At 44.8% G+C, this 21,848-nt stretch overlaps 1 protein-coding gene across 2 annotated transcripts in view; it reads left to right on the plus strand.

Moving 5' to 3' along the window:
• PRDM6 (PR/SET domain 6) overlaps positions 1 to 21,848 on the plus strand; it is a 232,337-nt gene that overhangs the window by 74,665 nt on the left and 135,824 nt on the right. For both annotated transcript variants that reach the window (XM_053220302.1, XM_027076820.2), the window contains exons 5-6: positions 709 to 833; positions 13,229 to 13,571. In XM_053220302.1, coding sequence (XP_053076277.1) covers positions 709 to 833; positions 13,229 to 13,571 — 468 coding nt within the window. The remainder of the gene's footprint in view (positions 1 to 708; positions 834 to 13,228; positions 13,572 to 21,848) is intronic.

Consider the following 21,848-nt stretch of genomic DNA (forward strand, 5'->3'; position numbering starts at 1 on the left):
CTGTAGGTTTTTCTTTACAGTACCAAAGCTGTTTTAAAAAATGTTTATTTCTTGGTGCCTTCACTCTGTCATTTCAGAGGGTAATCTTTCAGCCAGAGTAAAGTGCTCCCCTTGTATTTAATGAATTTCCATTTGTTTTCCCCGGAAGAGGGGTTTTCTCTTCTCTTGTGTCAAACTTGAGAAGATAGGCGATGGGGAAGATTTTTACTTTCCTCCGTCCTTAAATCACAAAGCCGCTTGATTTTATTACGGATTTGGGGACTCCCATTGCCACGTTGCAAGAATACGTGTAATGCTTTTCCTTCAAAAAGGAAATCAATAATATTAATTGATGGATGAAGGTGAGGCACCGGCGTCTACAATTTGCCGAGAGATGGAATTTTCTCATTAATCTGAGATGGAGTTTTTTGTTTTGTTTTTTGTTTTTAATGAGCCCCTGGCTTTATGCCAGCTCTTGGGCCCTGTATGTGTCTCTTCAGCCAAGATGTTCTGTGGAGGGACATTGTGGAAATAAACTGTAAGGTGTTTATTATACCGGGGTAGAGGCTGTAATTGGTTGCTGGGAATGATAAGGTGGGTGCAGATTTTATTGCAAACAAACTGTTTAGATGGAGCCGGGCAGAACTTTTTCGGGGCAATGAAAATGTGGAGGGGGGGGCACCTGAATCCTACCTATTACTAAGCTGGGTTTTCTTTTGTTTTGAATAGGTCGAATATATTCTACCGAGCCTGTATAGATATTCCCAGGGGTACCGAGCTTCTGGTGTGGTACAATGACAGCTATACGTCTTTCTTTGGGATCCCTTTACAATGCATTGCCCAGGATGAAAACTGTAAGAATTTCTTTTAGCTCTGAATTCACATCTCAAAATACTTATTTGAAAGCTAACCATTTAAGAGTGTTGCTTGAGACTCCTGAAATCCAATTCACCCTGATACGTGATGCAAATGTGCACGAGTCTGTTCCATCATTTTCTTCTCCTGCTCCTGTCCTTTGCTTTTTTACAGGGCATCTTATGTAAGCCAGTCCTTTCCTCACCTGTATTTATTGTCAAAGCCATTGTCATAGTTTTAAGTAGTCGCTGGTAGCAGTAAGGAGGCAGCTGGTGTTTAAAAAAAAAAATTTTTTTTTTATGTTTACTTACTTTGAGAGAGAGAATGGAAATGAAAATGAGAATGAGTCAGGCACAGGCAGAGAGAGAGAGGGAGACACAGGATCCGAAGCAGGCTCCAGGCTCTGAGCTGTCAGCACAGAGCCCGACTTGGGGCTCAAACTCACAAACTGGGCAATTGTGATCTGAGCCAAAGTTGGAGGAGGCTTGACCGACTGAGCCACCCAGGTACCCCTGAGGCAGCTGGTCTTTATTGAGCACCTACTCTGTGTCTGGTACTGTGCTTGCCACCGCATGGGGTTACCAGAACAGCACAAGCTGTAACTCCTGCTCTGCAGGGGTACGCGATCTTGCCAGAGTCACATCATAGGCAAAAATAAAATAATAAGAAAACGGTGCTGTCTCCTTAGGGGTCAAAGCCCTCCAGGCAACTGGGGTTGCTGAGTAGTCATTGGAATGAGAAACAGTAGCAAAAATCATGGACACGTGACTGAGGAGTTTGTCTTTGCAAATTTCCTAGTCTAACATGAACTATTTAATTTGTATCTTTATTACCACGGCAGTCATTATCTCTAAAAAAAAAAAAAAAAAAGTCTTATCTAGGCCAACAGGACCTGGGAGCCATTTTTATTAAAACTTTTGTTTTTGTTTTTATCAATTCTTTGCAAAGTATTATAAGGTGATTTCCAGGATTTGGAACGGAATTAGGTAATGCTGATGCGTTTCAGTGAGAAACACCGGTTTCACTGACACCATTTTAATAAAAAAAAAATGGTGTGGCAATAAAGCCACCAAACTGATAACGGCTAATTGCGGTGAACTAATAATTTGTCATTCTGTAACAGAAAAAGGAGCAGAGAGAACAGATGTATTGAAGAAACTTCAGTTTGGAGGAAAAAAAGTGTTATTTTTCCTTTCCCACTTACTTTCTCTCACACACACACACACACACACACAAAGACCCCCCCCCCCCCCCAAAAAAAGTTAGTGTTACTCCTGATAAAAATGCTGCTGGTCAGATATTTCTTTTTCATGTTGTCTTTATTTTCTTTGCCAAAAAAAAAAAAAAAAATAGAACCCTCAGGAAGCGTATTGCCATCAAATTTCTCTTTCTACTTTAACCCCAAACCAATCTCCAATCAAACAGTGAATCTTTGGACCTATAGTACATTCCTCTTACTTCCCAAGTTTCCATTGGAAAGTTTCTTTTCTGCAGTGATACTTGGGTTTGAAGGAGTGTCTGTTTTTGTAGGAGAAAAATCTCAGTGTTGGACATGGAGTGTGTGGTTGGTGTTTGAGGCAGAAATGGACTGGACACCAGAACGTTCTGTCTTCTCAGGACGGCTCCATGCCCCTGTTCCCCCAGACTAGACCGAAGTCCATGGACAGAGAAGCAGCAGTTTCCGGCCCTCTAGCCTGCTGACATGGGCCTGTCCTGTGAACCTTGATGTAACCTCACCTTCTAAAGTGTGGAAGTTGATCCAAAAGCCTTCCAGAAATCCTGTAAGGTCTGCTGTTCGCTCCTTTACCTGCTACAGACTCTGAAGATGTTATTGTGGTGTGTGTGTTGAGAAAGGTCTGAAGATAAGCTTATTGAAGCCTAGAGTTCTCAGGTACCTAGGCACATAGTCCAAGGATGTGTTCCTTCATTGCGCAGATACTCATTGAACACCCGTAGTGAGCTAGTGTCTTTGTAGGTGCTGCAAATGCAGCAGCCAAAAAGCAGATGGGAATTCCTGCCCTCAGGGCACTTACATTCTAGTGGAGAGAGGCACAGTAATGAATGAATGAGTGAATGAATGAATGAATGAATGAATACATGGCTTGTCAGGTGGTACATTGGGTAGAGTGGCCAAAGCAGGGGAAGGGGTGAGGCATGCCAGGAGTTGTGAGTTGTGGTTGGCAGAAGTGAGAGGGGAAGGCCCTACCTGGAATGTGCCTTTGGGGTGAGATTGGCGAGGGAAGGATCAGCCACGTTTGCTATTTGGGAGAAGAATGTTCCAGGCGGCAAGATGAAAAGAATAAAGGCCCCATGATGGGGGTGTTTCTGGCCTGTTGGAAGAGTATCGTGGAGGTTAGCACGGGTGTTGTGGAGGGAGTGAGGTGAGGACGAGTTAACTCAGATGTGGGGTGGGACCGGAGCGGGGACCCCGTGGCGCCCAGGAGGCCCCTGTCGGAAGCCTGGCTTTTCCTCTGTTCGAGGGCCAGGCGAAGGGCGCTATGGCAGAGTTCTGAGCCGAAGAGTGAGATGTTCTGGCTGCAGTGGTAACAAGATTACGCTGGCCATTGAGTGGAGACCAGACAGTAAGGGCGGAGGGTGGAGCAGGGAATCCAGTTCCAGGCTCCTGCAGGACTCCAGGGGAGAGGGGGTGGTAGTCCGGGCTAGTATAGACATGGTAGAGGTGGTGAGAAGTGGCTGGATTCTGGAAACGGTTTGAAAGTCAAGCCAGGAGTGCTTCCGGACACACTGGATGCTGAGCGAGAAAGAAAGGAGTCCAGGATAACTCTAAGGCTTTGGTCTGAGGAACTTGAAGAAAGGAATGGCCAGCTACTGAGTTAGGAGTCAGAAATGAAAACCACCGTGGAATTACTTCTTTTTAAAAAAAAATAAAAAGCTTATTTATTTATTTTGAGAGAGAGAGAGTGTGTGTTCATGTGCGCAAGCAAGCAGGAGGGGGCGGGGGGGAGAGAGAGAGAGAGAGAGAGAGAGAGTGTCCCAAGCAGGCTCCACACTGGTAGCGTAGAGCCGGACTCGGGGTTCACACTCACGAACACGAGATCATGACCTGAGCCGAAATCAGGAGTTGGCGGCTCAACGAGCTGAGCCGCCCAGACTCCCCTGAGTTTTAAAAAATGGTTTCAGGTTATTTACTGGTTTTGTTGAGAAATAGTACACATGCACATGGGGGGGGGCCATGGAATTACTCCCTAGGGAATGCATTTCTTACCCTTGATGTGATCTCTGGGGTGGCAATCACACATTTGCAACATTGCTTGCACTTGGTGTTGCTGTTACGTGGATGAGACAGATGTAGGGGTTGGGCTGGAGGATTTTGGGATCTTGTGTGCCGTTCACAGCCACCGACAACAGGGATCTGAGAGTGCACCCTGTGGTCTTGAGATTCATTGCCGCAGTGTCATCAAAAGGGTACTTTCTGGAAACACCGGATGCTTTGCTTTTTAATCCTTCTGTCTCATAGAGTCCGACCGTGTAAAGCACTCTTGAGGCTGCTGATTAGAGTATTACGTTAACTCCACCGGGATAGATGTTCAACCATTTATTGAAATCCTTGGAAGACAATGTGGAAAACTATAGCAGCCTGAAGTATCGCGGATTCGGTAGATAAATGAAGCGGCTCTTTTGGGTGTTGAGTTCCGAGCTCAAAGTGAGGGTGGAGGGAAGCTTCAAGAAAATTAAGTCATTGACTTAAACGCTCACCAGTGACAATCCCCCTTCCCCCTAAGGGTATTATAGGAATTTTATTTCAGTTCCTGTCTCACAGTCATATATCTGTCATGTGATTGGCCACCCAAGAAACCAGCAGAAAGCTTCATCAGATAGTGTGGGGGAGATATATGACCCATTCCGCATGATTCACGGAGAGGGCTGGGAGTGCTTTATAATGAGGGTTCCTTATTCTGCACAGAGAAAATACTCTGTGTGATTTAAAAGCACAAATGTGTGAGAGGGCATGGGCAGATAATTTAACAGATAGCCTTCCACAGCCCTGAGTAATTTAAATCATCTCAACTGGATTAGCAATTCTAAGACCATTTTTATCCTATGGAGCGAGCCACAAAATAAATTAGGTACCTTAAAAAGCTTCTTGATACCAGAGACAAAATACCTCCACAGGGCCTCCTTCTAGTGCTCTGCACACACCAGTTACTAAATGCCCACCCCCCCCCCCCCACAGATGAATATTGAGAATTTTTTTTGCCATTATTTGAAGGGATTAAACGTTTCAGCCAGATTTTTCTTTGTTAATGAAGTTGATACATGGCCCAAGACATTCAAGGGAAATATGATTTTACTTAGCAAATAATACTTATTAAGCCCTTTCATTTATTAAAATATCGTTTTCTTCCCATGGTTCTTTCAACAATGAAAGTACACATTTCCTATTGAGCGTCTGCAGTGGGTTCAGGCCTCAGTGACTGCCCCCCTCCAGCGGCAGCTGAGAGGCGGTGGGGGCACACTCAGGTGCCCAGACAAGCCCCCGAAAGCCGCCTTGCTGCTCAAAGAGAAGGCACCGTTTGACACAGGCATTTGGGTTCTGGAAGCAATTCCTATGTTATTTTCTTTGTAAAAAACCATGGTTATAAATGTAATAGAGCTCCAAGCAGAGAGCCGCTCCATCCACCCTAGACCTTCCAGAAGAGCCCGAAGGAAAGCCTGTGTCGACAGATTGCATCCGCGAGAAGGAATGAGGCTCCCCAAAGCTTCCAGTGGGGGATTAGCTCCTGCGGAGTGTAAAGACCAGAGTGTATTCATATTCATTTCAGAGGAAGTGGAAAAAAAAAAAAAAACAGGGAATAAATGTTAAACAAGTCTTCCTGCTGCTTTTTCTGTCTTGGCAAGGGAAGCCAAGGTAACAGAATGTGAGAGGCAGTGGCCGAGGCAGTGGGCGCACTGCCCCCCTCCGCTCCCCTCTTCCTCTTGATTTTACAGAGCAGAAAACAAAAAGGGGCACCTCCGCCTCATGCCCCTTACCCTGTCAAACCACCAAGAGGGAGGCGCTAGGCCCAGGCTCAAGCTTACATCTGGAAACACGGAGGAGTTTCCATTCCAGTTGGGTCCCGCAGGGCCATCTGTGTGCCAAGCCCCGTGGGGAGGATTGTGACGAGGTAGAGGAGCTCAGACCCTGTCCTCAAGTCTAGAAGAAAGCACTGGAACACACAGCGTACCAACCAGATACAACACAGGAACCGGGTGACATGGCCACGGCTGTGAGCCTTAGCTCGGGGGGATTGGGCTGAGCATTCGTGAGGTTGGTAGGAGTCCAGGCTTCAGGCCCTTTGAGTACCATGGGCAGCTGGGATTTGCCTCTTCACTTAAGCCCGGGAACTAGAAGTTCCTGTTCTCTCCCTGACTGAGGACTAGAAAAATACTACCCACAGTCCTGGAAGCCAAGGAAACGTCCATCTCAGGCCATTGGTAAAAGCACTGCCTGGGGTGCCTGGGTGGTTCTGTCAGTTGAGCATCCAACTTCAGCTCAGGCCACGATCCCATGGTTCTTGAGTTTGAGCCCTACAACGGACTCACTGCTGTCGTTGCAGAGCCTGCTTCGGATCTTCTGTCCCCCTCTCTCTCTGCCCCTCCCCTGTTCGTGCACGCTCTCTCTCTCTCAAAATCATAAAAACAAGCAAACAATGCCACACCCTAAAAGCCAGCCCTGGCTATGGGATGTTGTGGGGTTAATTTTGTACTGCCTGCCAGGTCTGGAAACCCTGGGCCAACAGAGATTGGTCAAGAACTGGAGAAACCTGTAGGGTGCTAAAGGAAGCAAAGAGAAGTCACCCCCTAGGGCTGCCTTGGTACCTGCACAGGACTCCCAACAGAAGGCAGCAGCTGCTGAGAACGCATCTGCAGTGAGAAGTGACAAACAGGGAAACCCACTGTTGTCAGAGATTTGGTCTCTTTGGGTGCTTTGGAATGCTCTGGGGGTACCACCTAGATCCCAACCTTGCTATTAGATTGAGTCACTCATTCCCCTGGTGGGGGGGGAGATTAAGGGGCTGCCGGCCTCAGAGGAGTTTGTCTCCAGGAAGTACCTTCAGCCTAAGAGAGCCACTTTGCCCTTGGTCCTACTCCTCCTCTGTGTAGCCCATGTTCAGTGACTGGGCATTGTGGGTGGAGGCTACCAGGGACTGGTTCCCTTGCCCCAAAACAGGACGCCTGTGAAGGACCTCCATCTCCAGAATTGTCCCGTCTCCTCCCTGGACAGAGTTCTCTTGCCTCACTTCCCTAGAGGTATTGATCCCAGGAGCACTCCCCCGGGAACCTCGTGCACACAAAACTGCAAATCTGCATTTCAGTGCCTTTCCCCGGGGGACCCGATTTAGGTGTTCTGAGATTTGTGTCTCCAGTCCAGACCTCTGTACTGATCCCCACATTCCTATGTAGTTGTGTGCTCCATATCTGTCCTGGTATCGGACCGGAGTGCCCAGCTGGGCACATACCGCTGAAACCATTCTGCCCCTCCTCTAGTTCAGTAGCTCAGCCCCATTCATCCAGTTCTTTCTAGAAACCTTGGTATCTCACTTTTAGTCACCCTTCTATCTGATCACTTACAAAGCCCTGTTGATTGTATGTTCTGGGTTTTTTTTTAATTTAAGTTTATTTACTTTTGAGAGAGAGAGGAAGACAAACAATCCCAAGCAGTCTCTGCGCTGGCAGTGGGACTCGATCCCATCAGCAATGAGATCATGAGCTGAAATCCAGAGTCGGATGCTCAACTGACAGAGCCACGCAGGCACCCCGTGGCTTGCCATTACTCTTATAATGGGTCCCCAGGTCTTTAATATGGTAGCCTATGGGCCACATAGAGTCTCCAGAAAGTATTTCCTATGGTTCACGTCCCGTTTTACAAAATTAGAACTCACGCGTCATTAGACTGGCCATGACCCGTTCAGTTTGTTACAGACCCTGCATGCTCCCTTGAGCTCCTTCTCACCTCAGCCTGTCAGGTAGACCCCGTAGCAGAGCTGCCCATGTTCCATCCTCTCACATTGCCTTTTGTTCCCCCTTCCCACCTGTCTGACACCTGTGTGCCTTTTGGGACTCACATTCAAGGTCACTGCCTGAGAGAAGCTGTCCCGCACCACCACCCCCCCCCCCACTTTCCTGGCGCCTCTTCGTCTCTCTCATAGCATGCGTCACTCTTGGAGCACCTGTGTCTTGTAAGTGCTCATGTACACGTCCCCCCCCCGCCACGTTTTGTTCTTTTTGTTCCTTCTGAACCTGGGAGATGCCTTACAGTTAATGGTGCAACCTGCAATTAATGGGATTTTAGATTTGACGACACTGAGAACTTACTTGCAAAAACCTTTTGTTTGATAGCTCTCTCACTAGAGTGTAAGTGGTCTGAGGACAGGGGTTGGGGCTTGCTTTTCCCCCCATACCCACGGCACCAGCAGCTCACGAAGTATTGGCGGACTGAATGAATGGACAGAGGGTGGTTGTACGGATCCTGCATGGGCCCCTCTCACTGTTGTAATTTTCCAGGGTTTGCCAAGTTTGTGTTCTTCCTTGACTCTATACCCTGTAGGGCTTTGCCAGTTTTCCCTCTACCCCCTTAATCTTTGTCTGGTAGAAGGAAGAGATTTTCCCAGCTCACTGTGTCTTCATGTAGAAACCCCTCATTTTCTAGGCCACTTTAGTTCATCATCTCTGGGCCTTTTGCAGGCGTCTGCAAGGTCTGTCACCTTTCTGGTCATTTTGTTCATACTTTTGGGTTGCCATAGCCCATGGGGCTCTAATTTAGGAAGAATAGTCTTCTGTGTCCTTTAAATCCTTCTTTAAAAAAACTGTAATTTGTAGATACCAAGAGTCCTATGAAAGTGTGCAGGAACTCTGTGGGACAGTTTAGAGATCACATACGGTTGCTTTTGTGATAATTATTTCTTCCCGCCATTACTTTCTCCTCTCTCTACGTTATGTGCTCATTTGATTCATTTGTACGGACGATTCAATTGATTCACTCGTACAGTAAAGGATCCCACACCAAAAGTAGAATCTAGAGTGTAGAATATAGAGTGTAGTTGCTACTTCTGTCTTGAAAGCATATTACCTTTGCTTTGAGGTGTCCCAGAGAAGGAAATAATGAGACAGGGCATAGTTTTGTTCCAACCATTTTCACTGTTACTGCCTCATATTATTATCATTACCTCTGATCCCAAATATCCTAGATTATTTTACAAACTGGTATACGTTTTTATCACCCTGTTGACATTGCCCGTTAGAGTTAAATTCATTTGCTTACCTATTCTCGTGCTTAATATAAAGGTGAGGCAACCGTAACCATTTTTGAACATCTATGAGGTTATTTTCCAAGAGAAGTTAGAAGTCAGAATTCATAATCTATACTTAAAGTATTCTTTATTTTAATTTCCCCAGAGTGAAGTTTCTGGCTAGTTACCCTGCTCTTGTGCACACTGATGACATCTTCATTAGACAGTCTTTCCAACATGTCTTCCTTTAGTCTGCCATTTCCCAACCTGCAAGAACTTAGTGTTGCCTAGAAATGTGTGTGTTCCCTTGTGCTTTGTCTCTTCTGGATAAGTTATAAACAGGTTACACAAAACGAGTTCTACACTGATCTCTGACAATGCTGCTGTTATTTTTTTACTAACAAAGTGCTGGAGCGCCCGGGTGGCTCAGTCGGTTAAGCGTCCCACTTCAGCTCTGGTCATGATCTCGTGGTCTGTGAGTTGGAGCCCCGCGTCGGGCTCTGTGCTGACAGCTCAGAGCCTGGAGCCTGTTTCAGATTCTGTGTCTCCCTCTTTCTCCTCCCCCGCTCGTGCTTGGTCAAAAATAAATAAACGTTTAAAAAAAAACTACTAAAACATTCCTCCTGATTTTGCAGTACCTGTTTAAAGAGTAACATTCAGGACGCCTGCGTGGCTCACTTGGTTAAGCATCTGAGTTTCGATTCAGGTCACGATCTCACAGTTCGTGGGATCCAGCCCCACATTGGGATCTGTGCTGACAGCATGACAGCACAGAGCCTGCTTGAGATTCTCTCAGTCTCCATCTCTCTCTGCTCCTTCCCTGCTTTCTCTCTCAATCTCTCTCTCTCTCTGTCTCTGTCACACACACACACACACACACACACACACACACACACACACACACACTAGATGAACATTAGGGGTGCCTGGCTAGCTCAGTCAGTTAAACATTTGACTTCGGCTCAGGTCATGATCTTGCGGTCCGTGAGTTTGAGCCCTGCGTCGGGCTCTGTGCTGACAGCTCAGGGCCTGGAGCCTGCTGTGGATTCTGGGTCTCCCCCTCTCTGCCCCTTCCCCACTCATGCTCTTTCTCTTTCTCTCTCAAAAATAAGTAAACATTTAAAAAATTAAATAAAAAAATAACGTTCTGTGTGCAAAGATTTTCTTTTGAAAGTCTGAAACGTATGGGCAAATTTCATATTGATTATACATTTTTGCCTCAGAAGTTGAAATTACGTGTAAATATTTATATACAGAATATAGAATATAAACATGTATATGGGTATGTTTCAGTATTTTTATGATGTATATGTATATATGACATCTATGTTTATGTTTATCCTATATTTACATACATGCCAAACCCTATACTACCTATAAAATGTTCTTTTTACTTTTGAAACATAGCTGGTGAGTGGTGAACAGTCTAGGAGTGTGGCTAGAAAAAAATGACTTGGCAGTTAGAAGGCTAAAGCTTCCAGCTCAGATGTGTCCTCTGTATGTGTGACCCTGGTCGAGTTACAGTATTGGACCTTCTGGGGCTTCAGCTTTTTTTATTTGTAATAAGAGAGGGTTGGATTAGATCAGTGATTTTTGAATCTGATTGTACATTAGAAGTACTTGAGGGAGCCTCTAAAAATGCAGATGCCCAGGCCCTACCAAGAGCTTGTGATTTAATTTTTTTAAGCGTATTTTATTTGCTTATTTGAGAGAGAGCTGGGAGGGACAGAGAGAGAGAGGGAGAGAGAGACTCCCAAGCACTGCCAGCACACTGCCTGCACAGAGCCTGCTGTGGGTCTTGAACTGATGAACTGTGAGATCATGACCTGAGCCAAAACGGAGAGTTGGAGGCTTAATGGACTGAGCCATCCTGGTACCTATGTGATTTTAACTTTTTAAAAGCCTCCCCTGTGAGTATAAGGTGCATTCAACTACCTAGACTTCTTCTCAGGTCTGTGAATCTCTTTATTTTCCCTTCCCAAGACAGGACGGGCCATGCCGACAGAGTCCTGTACACAGAGCTGTTTCTTTTATTGGATGCGTGTCACAGCTGTGATTGTACAGAACACTGTCTGGGTTGGAAGGCCCTTAGTGGCAGCCCATCATCCCGCATGAGTCTCTGCATATGGTCTCTCCCTGTCCTCTCAAGTGTGGAGCCTCCCCGTGTCCACGGTCCACTACCATTTTCTCTTTGTAGTCAAGCACGCTTGAGTTTGCATGGTACGTGGGCATCTCAGTGATGGTCTGAGGGAAGGATGAGAGCCCTCACTTCGTATGTGTCCTCCCTTGTGGCCTTGAACCAGTGGCCAAGGGCCATAGGTTACTTCCCACGACCCATCTTTTTGCCTGTCAACCTCTTCACATTTTTTGGCCTCTAATTTTCTCTTTGGCCACCCTGTGACTTTTTTTTTTAAACTTTTATTTTAATGTTTTTATTTATTTTTGAAGGAGAGAGAGAGACAGAGCATGAGGGAGGAGCAGAGAGAGAGGGAGACAGAATTCAAAGCAAGCTCCAGGCTCTAAGCTGTCAGCACAGAGACTGATGTGGGGCTCGAACCCACAAACTGAGATCATGACCTGAGCCGAAGTCAGGCGCTCAACCGACTGAGCCACCCAGGCACCCCTCAGCCATCCTGTGACTTTTAATCTCTTTGACCCCTGAAATAACCAGTTAATACATTTTATTGCCACAGTACTGACTTAATACAAGAATAATAGTTTGAAAGCATATTCTAATCACCTTTCACCCTGTGGGTTGACCAGTGAGTGTGTGATGTGGATTATTAGCACCATAACAACTTAAAGAAAAACAGGTTTCACATGTATTAGGTTTCCTTCCTCAAAAATGTTTCTTGCTTTTGCTGCTTTTACCACCATTCCAGTTTACATCCATCTTCCTTCATTCCAGTGTCTTCCCTAAAATAAGAGTAATGGTGGTCGTCGTTGATGGATACTTCCATTATTGCATTTCTGTGTCATGACGGGGTTTAAAGATGAAGCCACTGCTCTTAGGCCTCAACATCTGTGGCGTGGCACTTTCTACATTCTGTGCATTAACTTAATCCGTAGGGGGACCATTTTACATCTTACCAAGGACGTGGTTGTAGATGTCAACGTTCTGTGCTTGCCACTGGTCGCAAGAGTATTAAAGAGCAGTGTGAAAATGGAGGCTGTCTCAACCCCTTAGCCCTGCTGCGGTTACTTTTAGGATTATGACTCCCACTGTCCTCATCTTACAGATGGGGAAGCTGAGGCACAGGGCGATTTTGAATAACTTAGATGAGATGACTAAGCTAATACAAGGCAGAGTCAGGATTCGAACCCAGGTCTTCCTGGTCCCAAACCCGAGTTGCCAGCGCTATGCTGTGTTGCCTTCGACTCTGACCTTAGCTATTGCACCCTGTCTGTAAGTCACATCTGACTCAAACCCTTTTTTCTTGCTATTTCTGTACAGAAACGGTCTGTGTCTATTTCCTAGACATGACGTATTTATTTATTTATTTATCTGGACTTTATAGAGCCTCTGAGGTTTACCTCCTCTTGGACCCCTTGTTCCCATGGGGTCAAGAACCATGCCGTTTGGTCAGCCTGTCTCCCTCACCATCCTACTAAGGTGCCAGACTATTGTCTCTAGGCGTCTTTCACCTCGTTCCGTTCATCTTTCAGCCGGTTTTTCTGGAATGTCGCATGCTGGCAAGGTTCGGTGGAAGGCCTAAAATCCTGAGAGCCCAAATCTGTCTTCTCAGACATTGCTCGGGGTTGCCTTTTGTGGGCAGAACCCCCCCCATCCCCCCCCCCCCCCACCATTCTCTCCCCTCTCTTCTCCTTTTGCTGTTTTTGCCTTCTCGACTGTCTCCAAGCCTAGGGTGCAGTGTGGAGCCTCATTCTGGAGTCTTTATGTCTCTACCCGTAAGTGAACTGTGAGGCAAAGACGATGTGTAAACAACCCTGAGCATATAGTATGTGCTTAATGAAGAGGCACTGAGTGAGATAGGAATTTGTGACATTAGTGCTTTCTTTTCCCCTTCAAGTCAAGTAACTTGGAGTCCAGAAAAACGAATGTTGACAATGGTGATGTAAAGGAATTTTTAGAAGCATGTGTAATGGTGCTTCTTGGAAAGGCTCACGAAACTGATCTTCTGACACTCTTCCTGTTCTCCCAGTAAACGTCCCCTCCACGGTCATGGAGGCCATGTGCAGACAAGACGCCCTGCAGCCTTTCAGCAAGAGCAGCAAACTGCCCCCGGCCGCCCAGCAGCGTTCTGTGGTTTTCCCACAGACGCCGTGCAGCAGGAACTTCTCTCTCCTGGATAAGTCTGGGCCCATGGAGTCAGGATTTAACCAAATCAACGTGAAAAACCAGCGAGTCCTGGCGAGCCCGACCTCCACGAGCCAGCTCCACTCGGAGTTCAGTGACTGGCATCTTTGGAAGTGCGGACAGTGCTTTAAGACTTTCACGCAGCGGATCCTCTTGCAGATGCACGTGTGCACGCAGAACCCCGACAGGTAACCCCGACTCTTGGCTGCTCCCCTCGTGTTTGCTCAGTGAGACCCATTGCCTGCCTTCCGCCAGGCCCCAGGCGCCTCCCGCAGCCGCCCACGACGGGAGGTGTGTGCGCGGGTTCTGGAAGGTCAGAGATGAGTGGCGGGGCTGCTGATGGACTTTTTACTGTGTAGCCGGGCTACGGGAACGACAGAGGTCGCAGGGAGGGACCTTGCTCCCGCTTTCCAGACAGTTCTGTCCGGGTCTAAAGGGGAACAAAGCAGACAGCGCATGTATGAATATCGTAGATGGAAAAATGAGGTCAGGAGCATTAGAATCCTCTCTGTCTTCCTAAGATAATATAGTTGGCTGCCTTGCTTGCTGTCACAGGCATTTCAGGGTTCACCTCCAGTGTGCCGTGGGTATGAACTTAATTAAGTACTAAGAGGTAATGAATTGGAATTTTTTGCTTAGTACTATTTTTCTTCAGAGCGTGCAAACCCATAAATCCTGCAAAGCTGTCAAAAGGAAATACCTACTCTGCTAGTGATGTGGAGGAAAACAGATGCCACTTATTCAATAAACTAATATCCACACAGAAGAAAAATGTTGACCAGATACCTCAGAGTCAAAGTTGGTTTGAAAGTTTGTCAATAAAGAATTTTATGGCCATGAACTGAGGATGAAATTTAGCTGAACAAGTGAATTAAAATTTCAGGTGCTTTGACGAGTGGCACAGTAGATATAATGGAACTATTATTTATGAATCAAAACTCGTTTATTCGACAGTCTTGAGAGCCGGGAGCGCAAAAGACAAAAATCAAAATAATTCAGTAAGAAAGGACCGTGCTTTCTCTCCCTTTCACATCCTGTGAAGATGTGATTAAACCCCAAATATCTAAGAATAGCCTGGAAAAGGCACTTTGAATATGAAATGAAATAAAACATGGAAAATGATTTTTTGGAAGGAAGATACGCAGTTGGAAGCACGTCTTCTGAATTATTTTCTTCGTTTGGCCACTGATTAACCTTAAGCCCCTCTGTTCTCTTTGCCTTATGTTATACCCCTAGCTGTCCCCTCCTAGCTGAGCGGCATATGACAGCGTACTGGCGAACCTGGCAGGGACACAGAGGGTGGAGATGTGCTGGGAAGGGGGTGGATGTGTTCTAAAATAATAAGAACCCCTTTTAGTATATATATGCACATTTACATGTGTCTTTGTTCTTTATTTGTGCTTTTCTAGAAACCCCTTGCCAAGCATCAAGCATTGCTGTAATTAATTAATGTTGAAATGGTTGCGTTAGTGTTGTTAAGGTAGCTGGGCCTTTCCAGTCTTTCACTTTCCAGGGAGAGATCCTGGTGAAACTGTCATCAGACCTCTGCACGTGTTAGTGCTTGGGCTTTAGAAGTGACCACAAAAGTTGTGCAAGTGTTTTCCTCACTCAGGAAGGGTTTCCTTTGAAAGTTTCTCTGTTTTGCAAGTACGCATGTAGCTTCGAGATGCTTCTCTTCCAAGTTTGCAATGCATTTTAGGAGTTTTGAAGCCTAAAAGAGGCGTTAACTTGTGTTACTAGGAACTTGCGTTCAGATGTACGGATTCGTTAGTGGCACAGATACGTTGTTATCATAGTAACTAAATGTGCAAGGTAAGATGAAATGATAGTTGAAAGTTACTGGGTCCTGAAACGCCAGGCTTAGCTTTGAGTATGATTTGATTTCATGCTGAATATCACATAAAGCAATAAGAATATGTTACAGTAAATGGATACTGAAACAGACTATTTTGTCCGACCCCAGTTACACTTGGAAAACCATATGCATATTATGGTTTAAGTCCCTGTGAAGTCTGTCCCATCAAATAATACTGTCATGATTTGTAAAACATCTATGTAAGCTGTCAGAAAAACACCTGATAAATTCAGAAAACTTAGATACACCAAATACATGTGCAGGAGGGGTTGTTGGGTGAGTGCTGATTTAAAGTCAATTGAGAGTTACTGGCAGAAATCCACATGGCATGAGTTTTCCATTCTGTGCTAGACATGGCTGGGCTTCTTTGACTCAGATGCCCAGGTGTGGTGTGGCCAGGCCTTCCCAGATGATGCACAGTGATGGGTGCTTGATGTCCAGGTACATAGCCAGGGTGGGATCAGATGACTCAAGCAGCGGGTACTTCTCTCTTCCCTGTCTTTGCTCTCTGTTCAGACATAGTCACCATCATTCACGAATAAGTTGAATTTAAGAATTAGGACTTCAAAAAAATTAGGCCCTTCATAGGCAAAGTAATCAAGTTCGTGGCTTCTTAGTAACGATGAGGCAGTGCTTAAATTACTCCATCGTATCCGAATTGATTATTGGAGATACGGGCAAAATTGGGGAAGATGCCCACTCAACTTTGATGCACTTGTTTTAGGCACCTGATTTGCTTTTTGCCTATAGTACTGGAATAGCTCTTTTCAGTTCTAGAATCTAGAATGCGGTCTTTGCACCAGCAAGTTCGGAAGTAGAAGATACTCTCTGTAATTCTTAACCACATGAGTGAATTGCCAAGAAGGAGGAAGAACTCACTTTCAGTATCACATTTGTGTATGACGGTTGCGAAATTTGGAGCTTTTTCTCTTATTTTCCATGACTTATTTTCAGACTTACAGCTGCTGAGTGTACATATTTTCTTCAGTTATTGACTCCATAAATCAGCCGGCTTTCCATCTTTGGCAGTTTGTGGCCATTCAGCCGTATACAGTGATAAAGCTTGGAACCTGCCGGTCAGACGCCATTTCCCCTCTCTTTGAAAAACGCACACGCTTTTATTTTGATAGGAAAATTGTGCAAGAAAACCAGGGGCAAAAAAGACATCGAAGACAAAGTCAGAAGGTAAACAGGTTAGAGTTTCAAACACGTCCAAATTTGAAACAGGCCCCAGAATCCGAGGTCCAAAAGATTTTTCACTCAACGGACTGAGTATTTGGCCATGAAACCCAACCCATCTGAACCTTCATCAAAAGAGACTTTGTGTGTCTATATCCGTGAGCTTTTCCATGGGAGAGACCATCAAAAAGTCTCTGCCTTGATACAAAGGAAGAAGATCCGGGGACGCTTAGAGTTGCCAGATCGCCCTTTTTCATGACCACGCTGTTTACACTAAATGCAGAAATAAATTCCATTTGCCCTAGCCAGGTAAGAATTAGCACTCAAGATCAAAACACATCCGTGGGGGTCCTGGGGCCACGGAAGTGTTATTTCTCCATTCCGTTGTGTTAATACTTTGCAAACAGACTCCCAATTCTTGTCTTCCTTTTTCCCAGGCTACTAACTTTTTCTTTGCCCTGAGTGGATTCAAAAGGAAGAAGCTGTTAGCATCTACATGCCCCAAGGGTTTATTTAGGAACTTCATGAACACTAGGGGTTTTGCATTAGCTTATGACCTAGGCCAGGGCAGCTGAAATCCCTTTTGCTTGAACCAGGAGTTAGAAATCCCTTTTCTCTTCTGTTTTTCTGCTGCAGAAACCCTCAACAGTCCCACTGGGGGGGCTCCAGAAAGGGGTAAGCAAAGCCTTCAATCTCAGTGGATTATTTTTTGATGAACCTGTTTTCTTTTTTTGTCTGCAGAAAGTATCTTTCTAATGCTTATCTTTATGTTGCCTCCTTTTTCTTTTCTCCTTGGGTTTTCTTTTGGGTTTTTTTGGGGTTTTTTTTGGTGGCACGTTTGCCTTTTAGCCTCCCAGCTGTACCATCAGCTGTTCACATTTGTGTCGTTTTGAGTATCATTGTTTGTAACTGGATGTGGTGGTACCAGAGGGGAAAGTAACCCTAGAAGGTGCTCTTTGGTGGGAGGAGCCTGGAGATGATCCATCACCGTGATCGTTTGTTTTCAGTGTGTCCATGTTCTTGTGTTCCACTGTCCCCCTGCCCCCAAATGCGAAGCTTCTGTTCTTTTTAGGGTTTTGTGTTCTCCAGGTCCTTTTGGCTCTGTACTTTCACCGCTTTCCTGCAATCTTTTCCTTCTTAAATACAGCTGCATTTGCTTCTCACTCTGCATGGCCAGCAGTGACCTAAGTAGCACTCCCTTTGAAGTTCTGGAAGATGCACACGTGGGCAGACTGACGTGGGGCAAGGAGAGAACGTGGCCCCAGCTGAACGAGTTTTGTCCTGGAGGCTTTCATGCCATGAAAGAAAAAATCAAAGGATTAATATTTTAAACCAAACCACACTTAATTTTGTTAAGTGCTTCATCCTTTTTCTTTGTGTACACAAAACCGATTACAGACCCCAAGTAAATGAATTGCACATTTTACTGGGGTAATCTTTGGTGTAGTTGCTGCCAGTTACAGAGAATGCCAGGGGATGTACAAAATTTGTCTTTTTGCTTGCTTTCTGTTTAAATGTGTACCAGCATCGATAGATGCTAACTAACTTGACCCAGGCTTTGTCTGGCTTTTAGTTACTTTTTTTGTTGTTAATATTTGTTTATTTTTGGGAGAGCACAGTAGGGGAGGGGCGGAGCCGGGAGGAAGGAGGATTGGAAGTGGACTCTGTGCTGACAGGATGACAGCAGCAAGCCTGATGTGGGGCTCAGACTCTAGAACTGGGAGATCATGACCTGAGCTGAAGTCACATGGTCAACTACTGAGCCACCCAGGTGCCCCTGGTTTTTAGTTATTTTGTTACTGCGTATGGTGCACCATAGTCTGGTTTTTCATGAGGCTTTGATATTTCTACGTTGAAACTCACGAGACTATTTAAGTTTGAAGTAATCAAAATGGGGTAAAATAGTGTGTCTAGTTCTCAGTCACCCTAATCACATTTCAGGAGCTGAACAGCTCCAGGTGGCTCATGGCTCCCATGTTGGACAGTGTAGATAACATTTCCACGATTGGACAACAGTGCTAGATGTCTCCAGTAGTTAAAAAAAAAAAAAAAAAGCCATAAGCTTCTTCTGGTTGTGAAATGTCATCACTTTGTGAGGAATGCTTGTTGCGTATATTTTCAGAATAACGAAATGGTGTCTGTGTATGATGATGTGGGGGGAGCTTTCTTAGAACGTATATTCACATTTAGCTGTTGAGTCACCTAAGATCCTTGGAAGAGGGGAGCTAAATGTGGTGCCTGATGATGTCAGTCCTTCCATGCTCCTGCTAGTAGGACACATCATAGGGAGAAAGAACTTTGGAGTTGAAATCGATTGGATCTGCAGGTTTAGGACGGGAAGCCTAACCTTTTGGCCGCACCTTGACAAGTTTACAAGAATGTTAGTTATCAGAATAAAAAGCAGAGTAACGGCAATGAATCCTGTGCCCTCAAATCACTTCCGTTGTAAACTGTGAGCCTTAATTCCTCTGGCCATTTGTTCCAAAGAAGATTCCATAGTGGTGGTCATGTTTTCGAAGGCCTGCCCTTGGACTTGGAGATTTCTTTCCGTTTTGAATGTATGCCTACATCCTTAGGTGAAACCCTTTGATGCAGTCAATGTTAAAATCACTTTTGAATCTTTTCCTTTCATTCATACTTTTTTTGTGGGAAATAGTGAAAATCCAGGAAAAGAAGGAATCTTGTCTACTTGCTATATAACTTCCAGACTTTCTGAAGGCTAACTTCCTGTAAGTTTCTAGGCTGAGAGGGACAATCTGTTATTATAGTGGCAAGTTGAATTCACATTTTATTTCTGAACTCTACATAAAGTCAGCTTCTGCAGAGGTGACTGTAAGCATGTGGTATAAAATCTTACTCTTCAGGATATCTTAGAATGAAGGGATATTGCTTTGTTTCTTGAGATCAGTTCAAGTAAGGTTTGGTTCTCCATCTTGGTCCTGGATTTTCTTGTTGCCCTGACTTCTCAACTGTTTACCAAATAAGATTAAATGGGTCGTATTCTAATCAGTATGTATACTCACAAAACCAAGGAAGGCTCTCCGTGCAGGGAACTGGCTGGTGCACACAATACGAGATGGAGGTCATGTTGTTGATGCTACGCCTTGGGGGGCTGTGTCTTGGGACAGATTCTCAGGCTGCACATGTTGGTTGATTGCCTGGAAGCAGGACCAGAGCATGATGGGAGGCTAGAGAGCAGGTAAATCACTACATCCCTCTTAGTGGAGAGACGAGGAAACCATGAGGAAGTGGACTTACCAAAGTCTCACAGCTGACTCAGGCTAGGGGCTGAAGCAGGACTCCCCGGTGCTGCTTTCCTTGTCGTGCAGACCCTTCCATGAAGTCAAGCTAAATTCCACGAAGTTTTTAAAGTTGTGCCTTAGGTCACTGGACACCTAGCAAATGCCTCTCAGGCCGTAGTATTGGGCAAAATGGATGTGTTAGGATTCTCTTTGTCTTTCCTTGGTATTACCTTGATAATAGACTTCAGGATAAGCCTCCCCATGGTCATTTCCGCTCTTCGGTACGTAAATCTTCGCGACTGTGACTATTAACATAAAAAGGATGGGTTGCCTCTTGACTATGGGAAATAAATCACCCCAACTTTTGACAGCAGAGTTAGAAAAAAAAGAAAAGATTAATTGGCTTTATTTAGTGGCTTATTGTTTATTGTGATAGCTATTAAAAATAGATAACCAGAGGCTAATAACTGTTAATGGTCCCTTCACTATTAGAAAAATCAATTGTCAGTGGATATAGCATATATTAATAAATTATTTTGTTTATAATCTTCAATAGTTTAAAAAGTTCACTTCTGAGAGAATGATTTTTTGAGGAACACTTTAAGGTTAACGGTTACTATAAAGAACAGACTTGGCAGGCAGACGTTTGCATTTACATATCATGTTAATGGCTTTCAAAGCAATATTTAATAATTGTAATAAAGTGCACGTGCAATTTATCAAGATTGATAAACTCCTTTACCAAGGACGCTTATATGTATTTTTTGAAACTTGTTTGAGAGCAGTTAAATAGATTTCTAAATGTAAGTAATTAAAATTGTATAGTATTGAGTTATTGACCAATCCTGGACTATTAATCAAGCTAAAAAATTCTACAATCAGTGCTCACCGTGCTGAATCCTGGTAAAATAATAGTATTTGTGTTCAGTGAGGCAAGTAGCCACAATTAAGCACTTCACTTGACAAATGAGAGGGTACACTTTATTTTGCGCTTAATTGAATTGTTTTACATGCTCGCTCGCCATTGTCTGCTCGTCCTTCGTTTTGGTTTCTGGTCTTTGGAGCCTACACATTTGTGAAAGCTAGAGCAATTAAATCTGCTTTTGCCATTGGCTTTCTAAATGCAGCCAGAAACGTCTGGGCCACAAAGCAGGGCTTCGTGAGTGCTGTTAATATCGCTCATGACAGATTATTAATTTTCCTAACAAAAATCTTGATAAATTAGAGTTCCATCAAAGAAGGATGAGAACTAGTTTTGTGAGTGGGGAGAACTCCCCAGGGTTTCTATCACTCACCGGACTCTGCTTAAGTAAGCAGCAGAACTCTGGTAAAGCAGACAGAAGTCTAATGTCTTTTATGAAAACCCCAAATCGATTTACTTCTCGTGAACTGGAAAGAATGTTCTCTGATAATCTCGCTAATTATCAGGTATTTGTCACAACTTCCTTCCATTGGCTTTCCCATCACCGTCCTCCCTCTGCAGACACAGGGACATCCCGTCATTTCTGTGCTGCTCTAAATCGTTGCTTGCCACGGATTAAACTGGAGAGCTAAAGTTTAAGAAGATGACCCACAATGGATAAATATTAGTGTATGTGTGTGGGGTGTGGTGTAAAGAGTACCAGTCAGGACTTTTGTCACAGACAAATTGGGGTACACACCGATGTTGACACACTATCAAATGTCTACGTTGTAGACCCCAAGGCAGTTGCGTATTTATTGAAACACACAAGCAGCTTGCCCACTTCTCTGCATATTTACCTCAGAATAAAGTCCTAACACCCTGCGGTGACCTTGGCATCGAGAGTTTATTTCCCCTGAGGACAGTTGGTCCTCAGTTTTCTGAACCGACAGAGATAGTAACAGCTGCTTTCCCTGCCCCTGAGGACTATTGTAAAGATTAAACTACGTAATTGTTCATAAAGCACTTTGAAAAGTTAAAAGTGTCACGGAATCATGAGAGACAATTCCGTATCTTCTCTGGTAACATTCCTGCTTAATCACGCCCGTACTCTCCGTGCTCCCCAGAGCGCCCTAATATTTGCCTCGGGTGGGGATAAAAAACAAGAAAGCGAGGGTTCTTGAAACGGGATGGTTGATACCCGGAAGGAATATTCGTTTGGGAATCTGATGTGTCTCAGAAGCTCCGTGAATTGTGTTCCCAGGGCCACAGGCACGGTCTTGGGGAC

This window comes from Acinonyx jubatus, chromosome A1 (assembly GCF_027475565.1).
Source record: "Acinonyx jubatus isolate Ajub_Pintada_27869175 chromosome A1, VMU_Ajub_asm_v1.0, whole genome shotgun sequence".
Lineage (NCBI taxonomy): Eukaryota > Metazoa > Chordata > Mammalia > Carnivora > Felidae > Acinonyx > Acinonyx jubatus.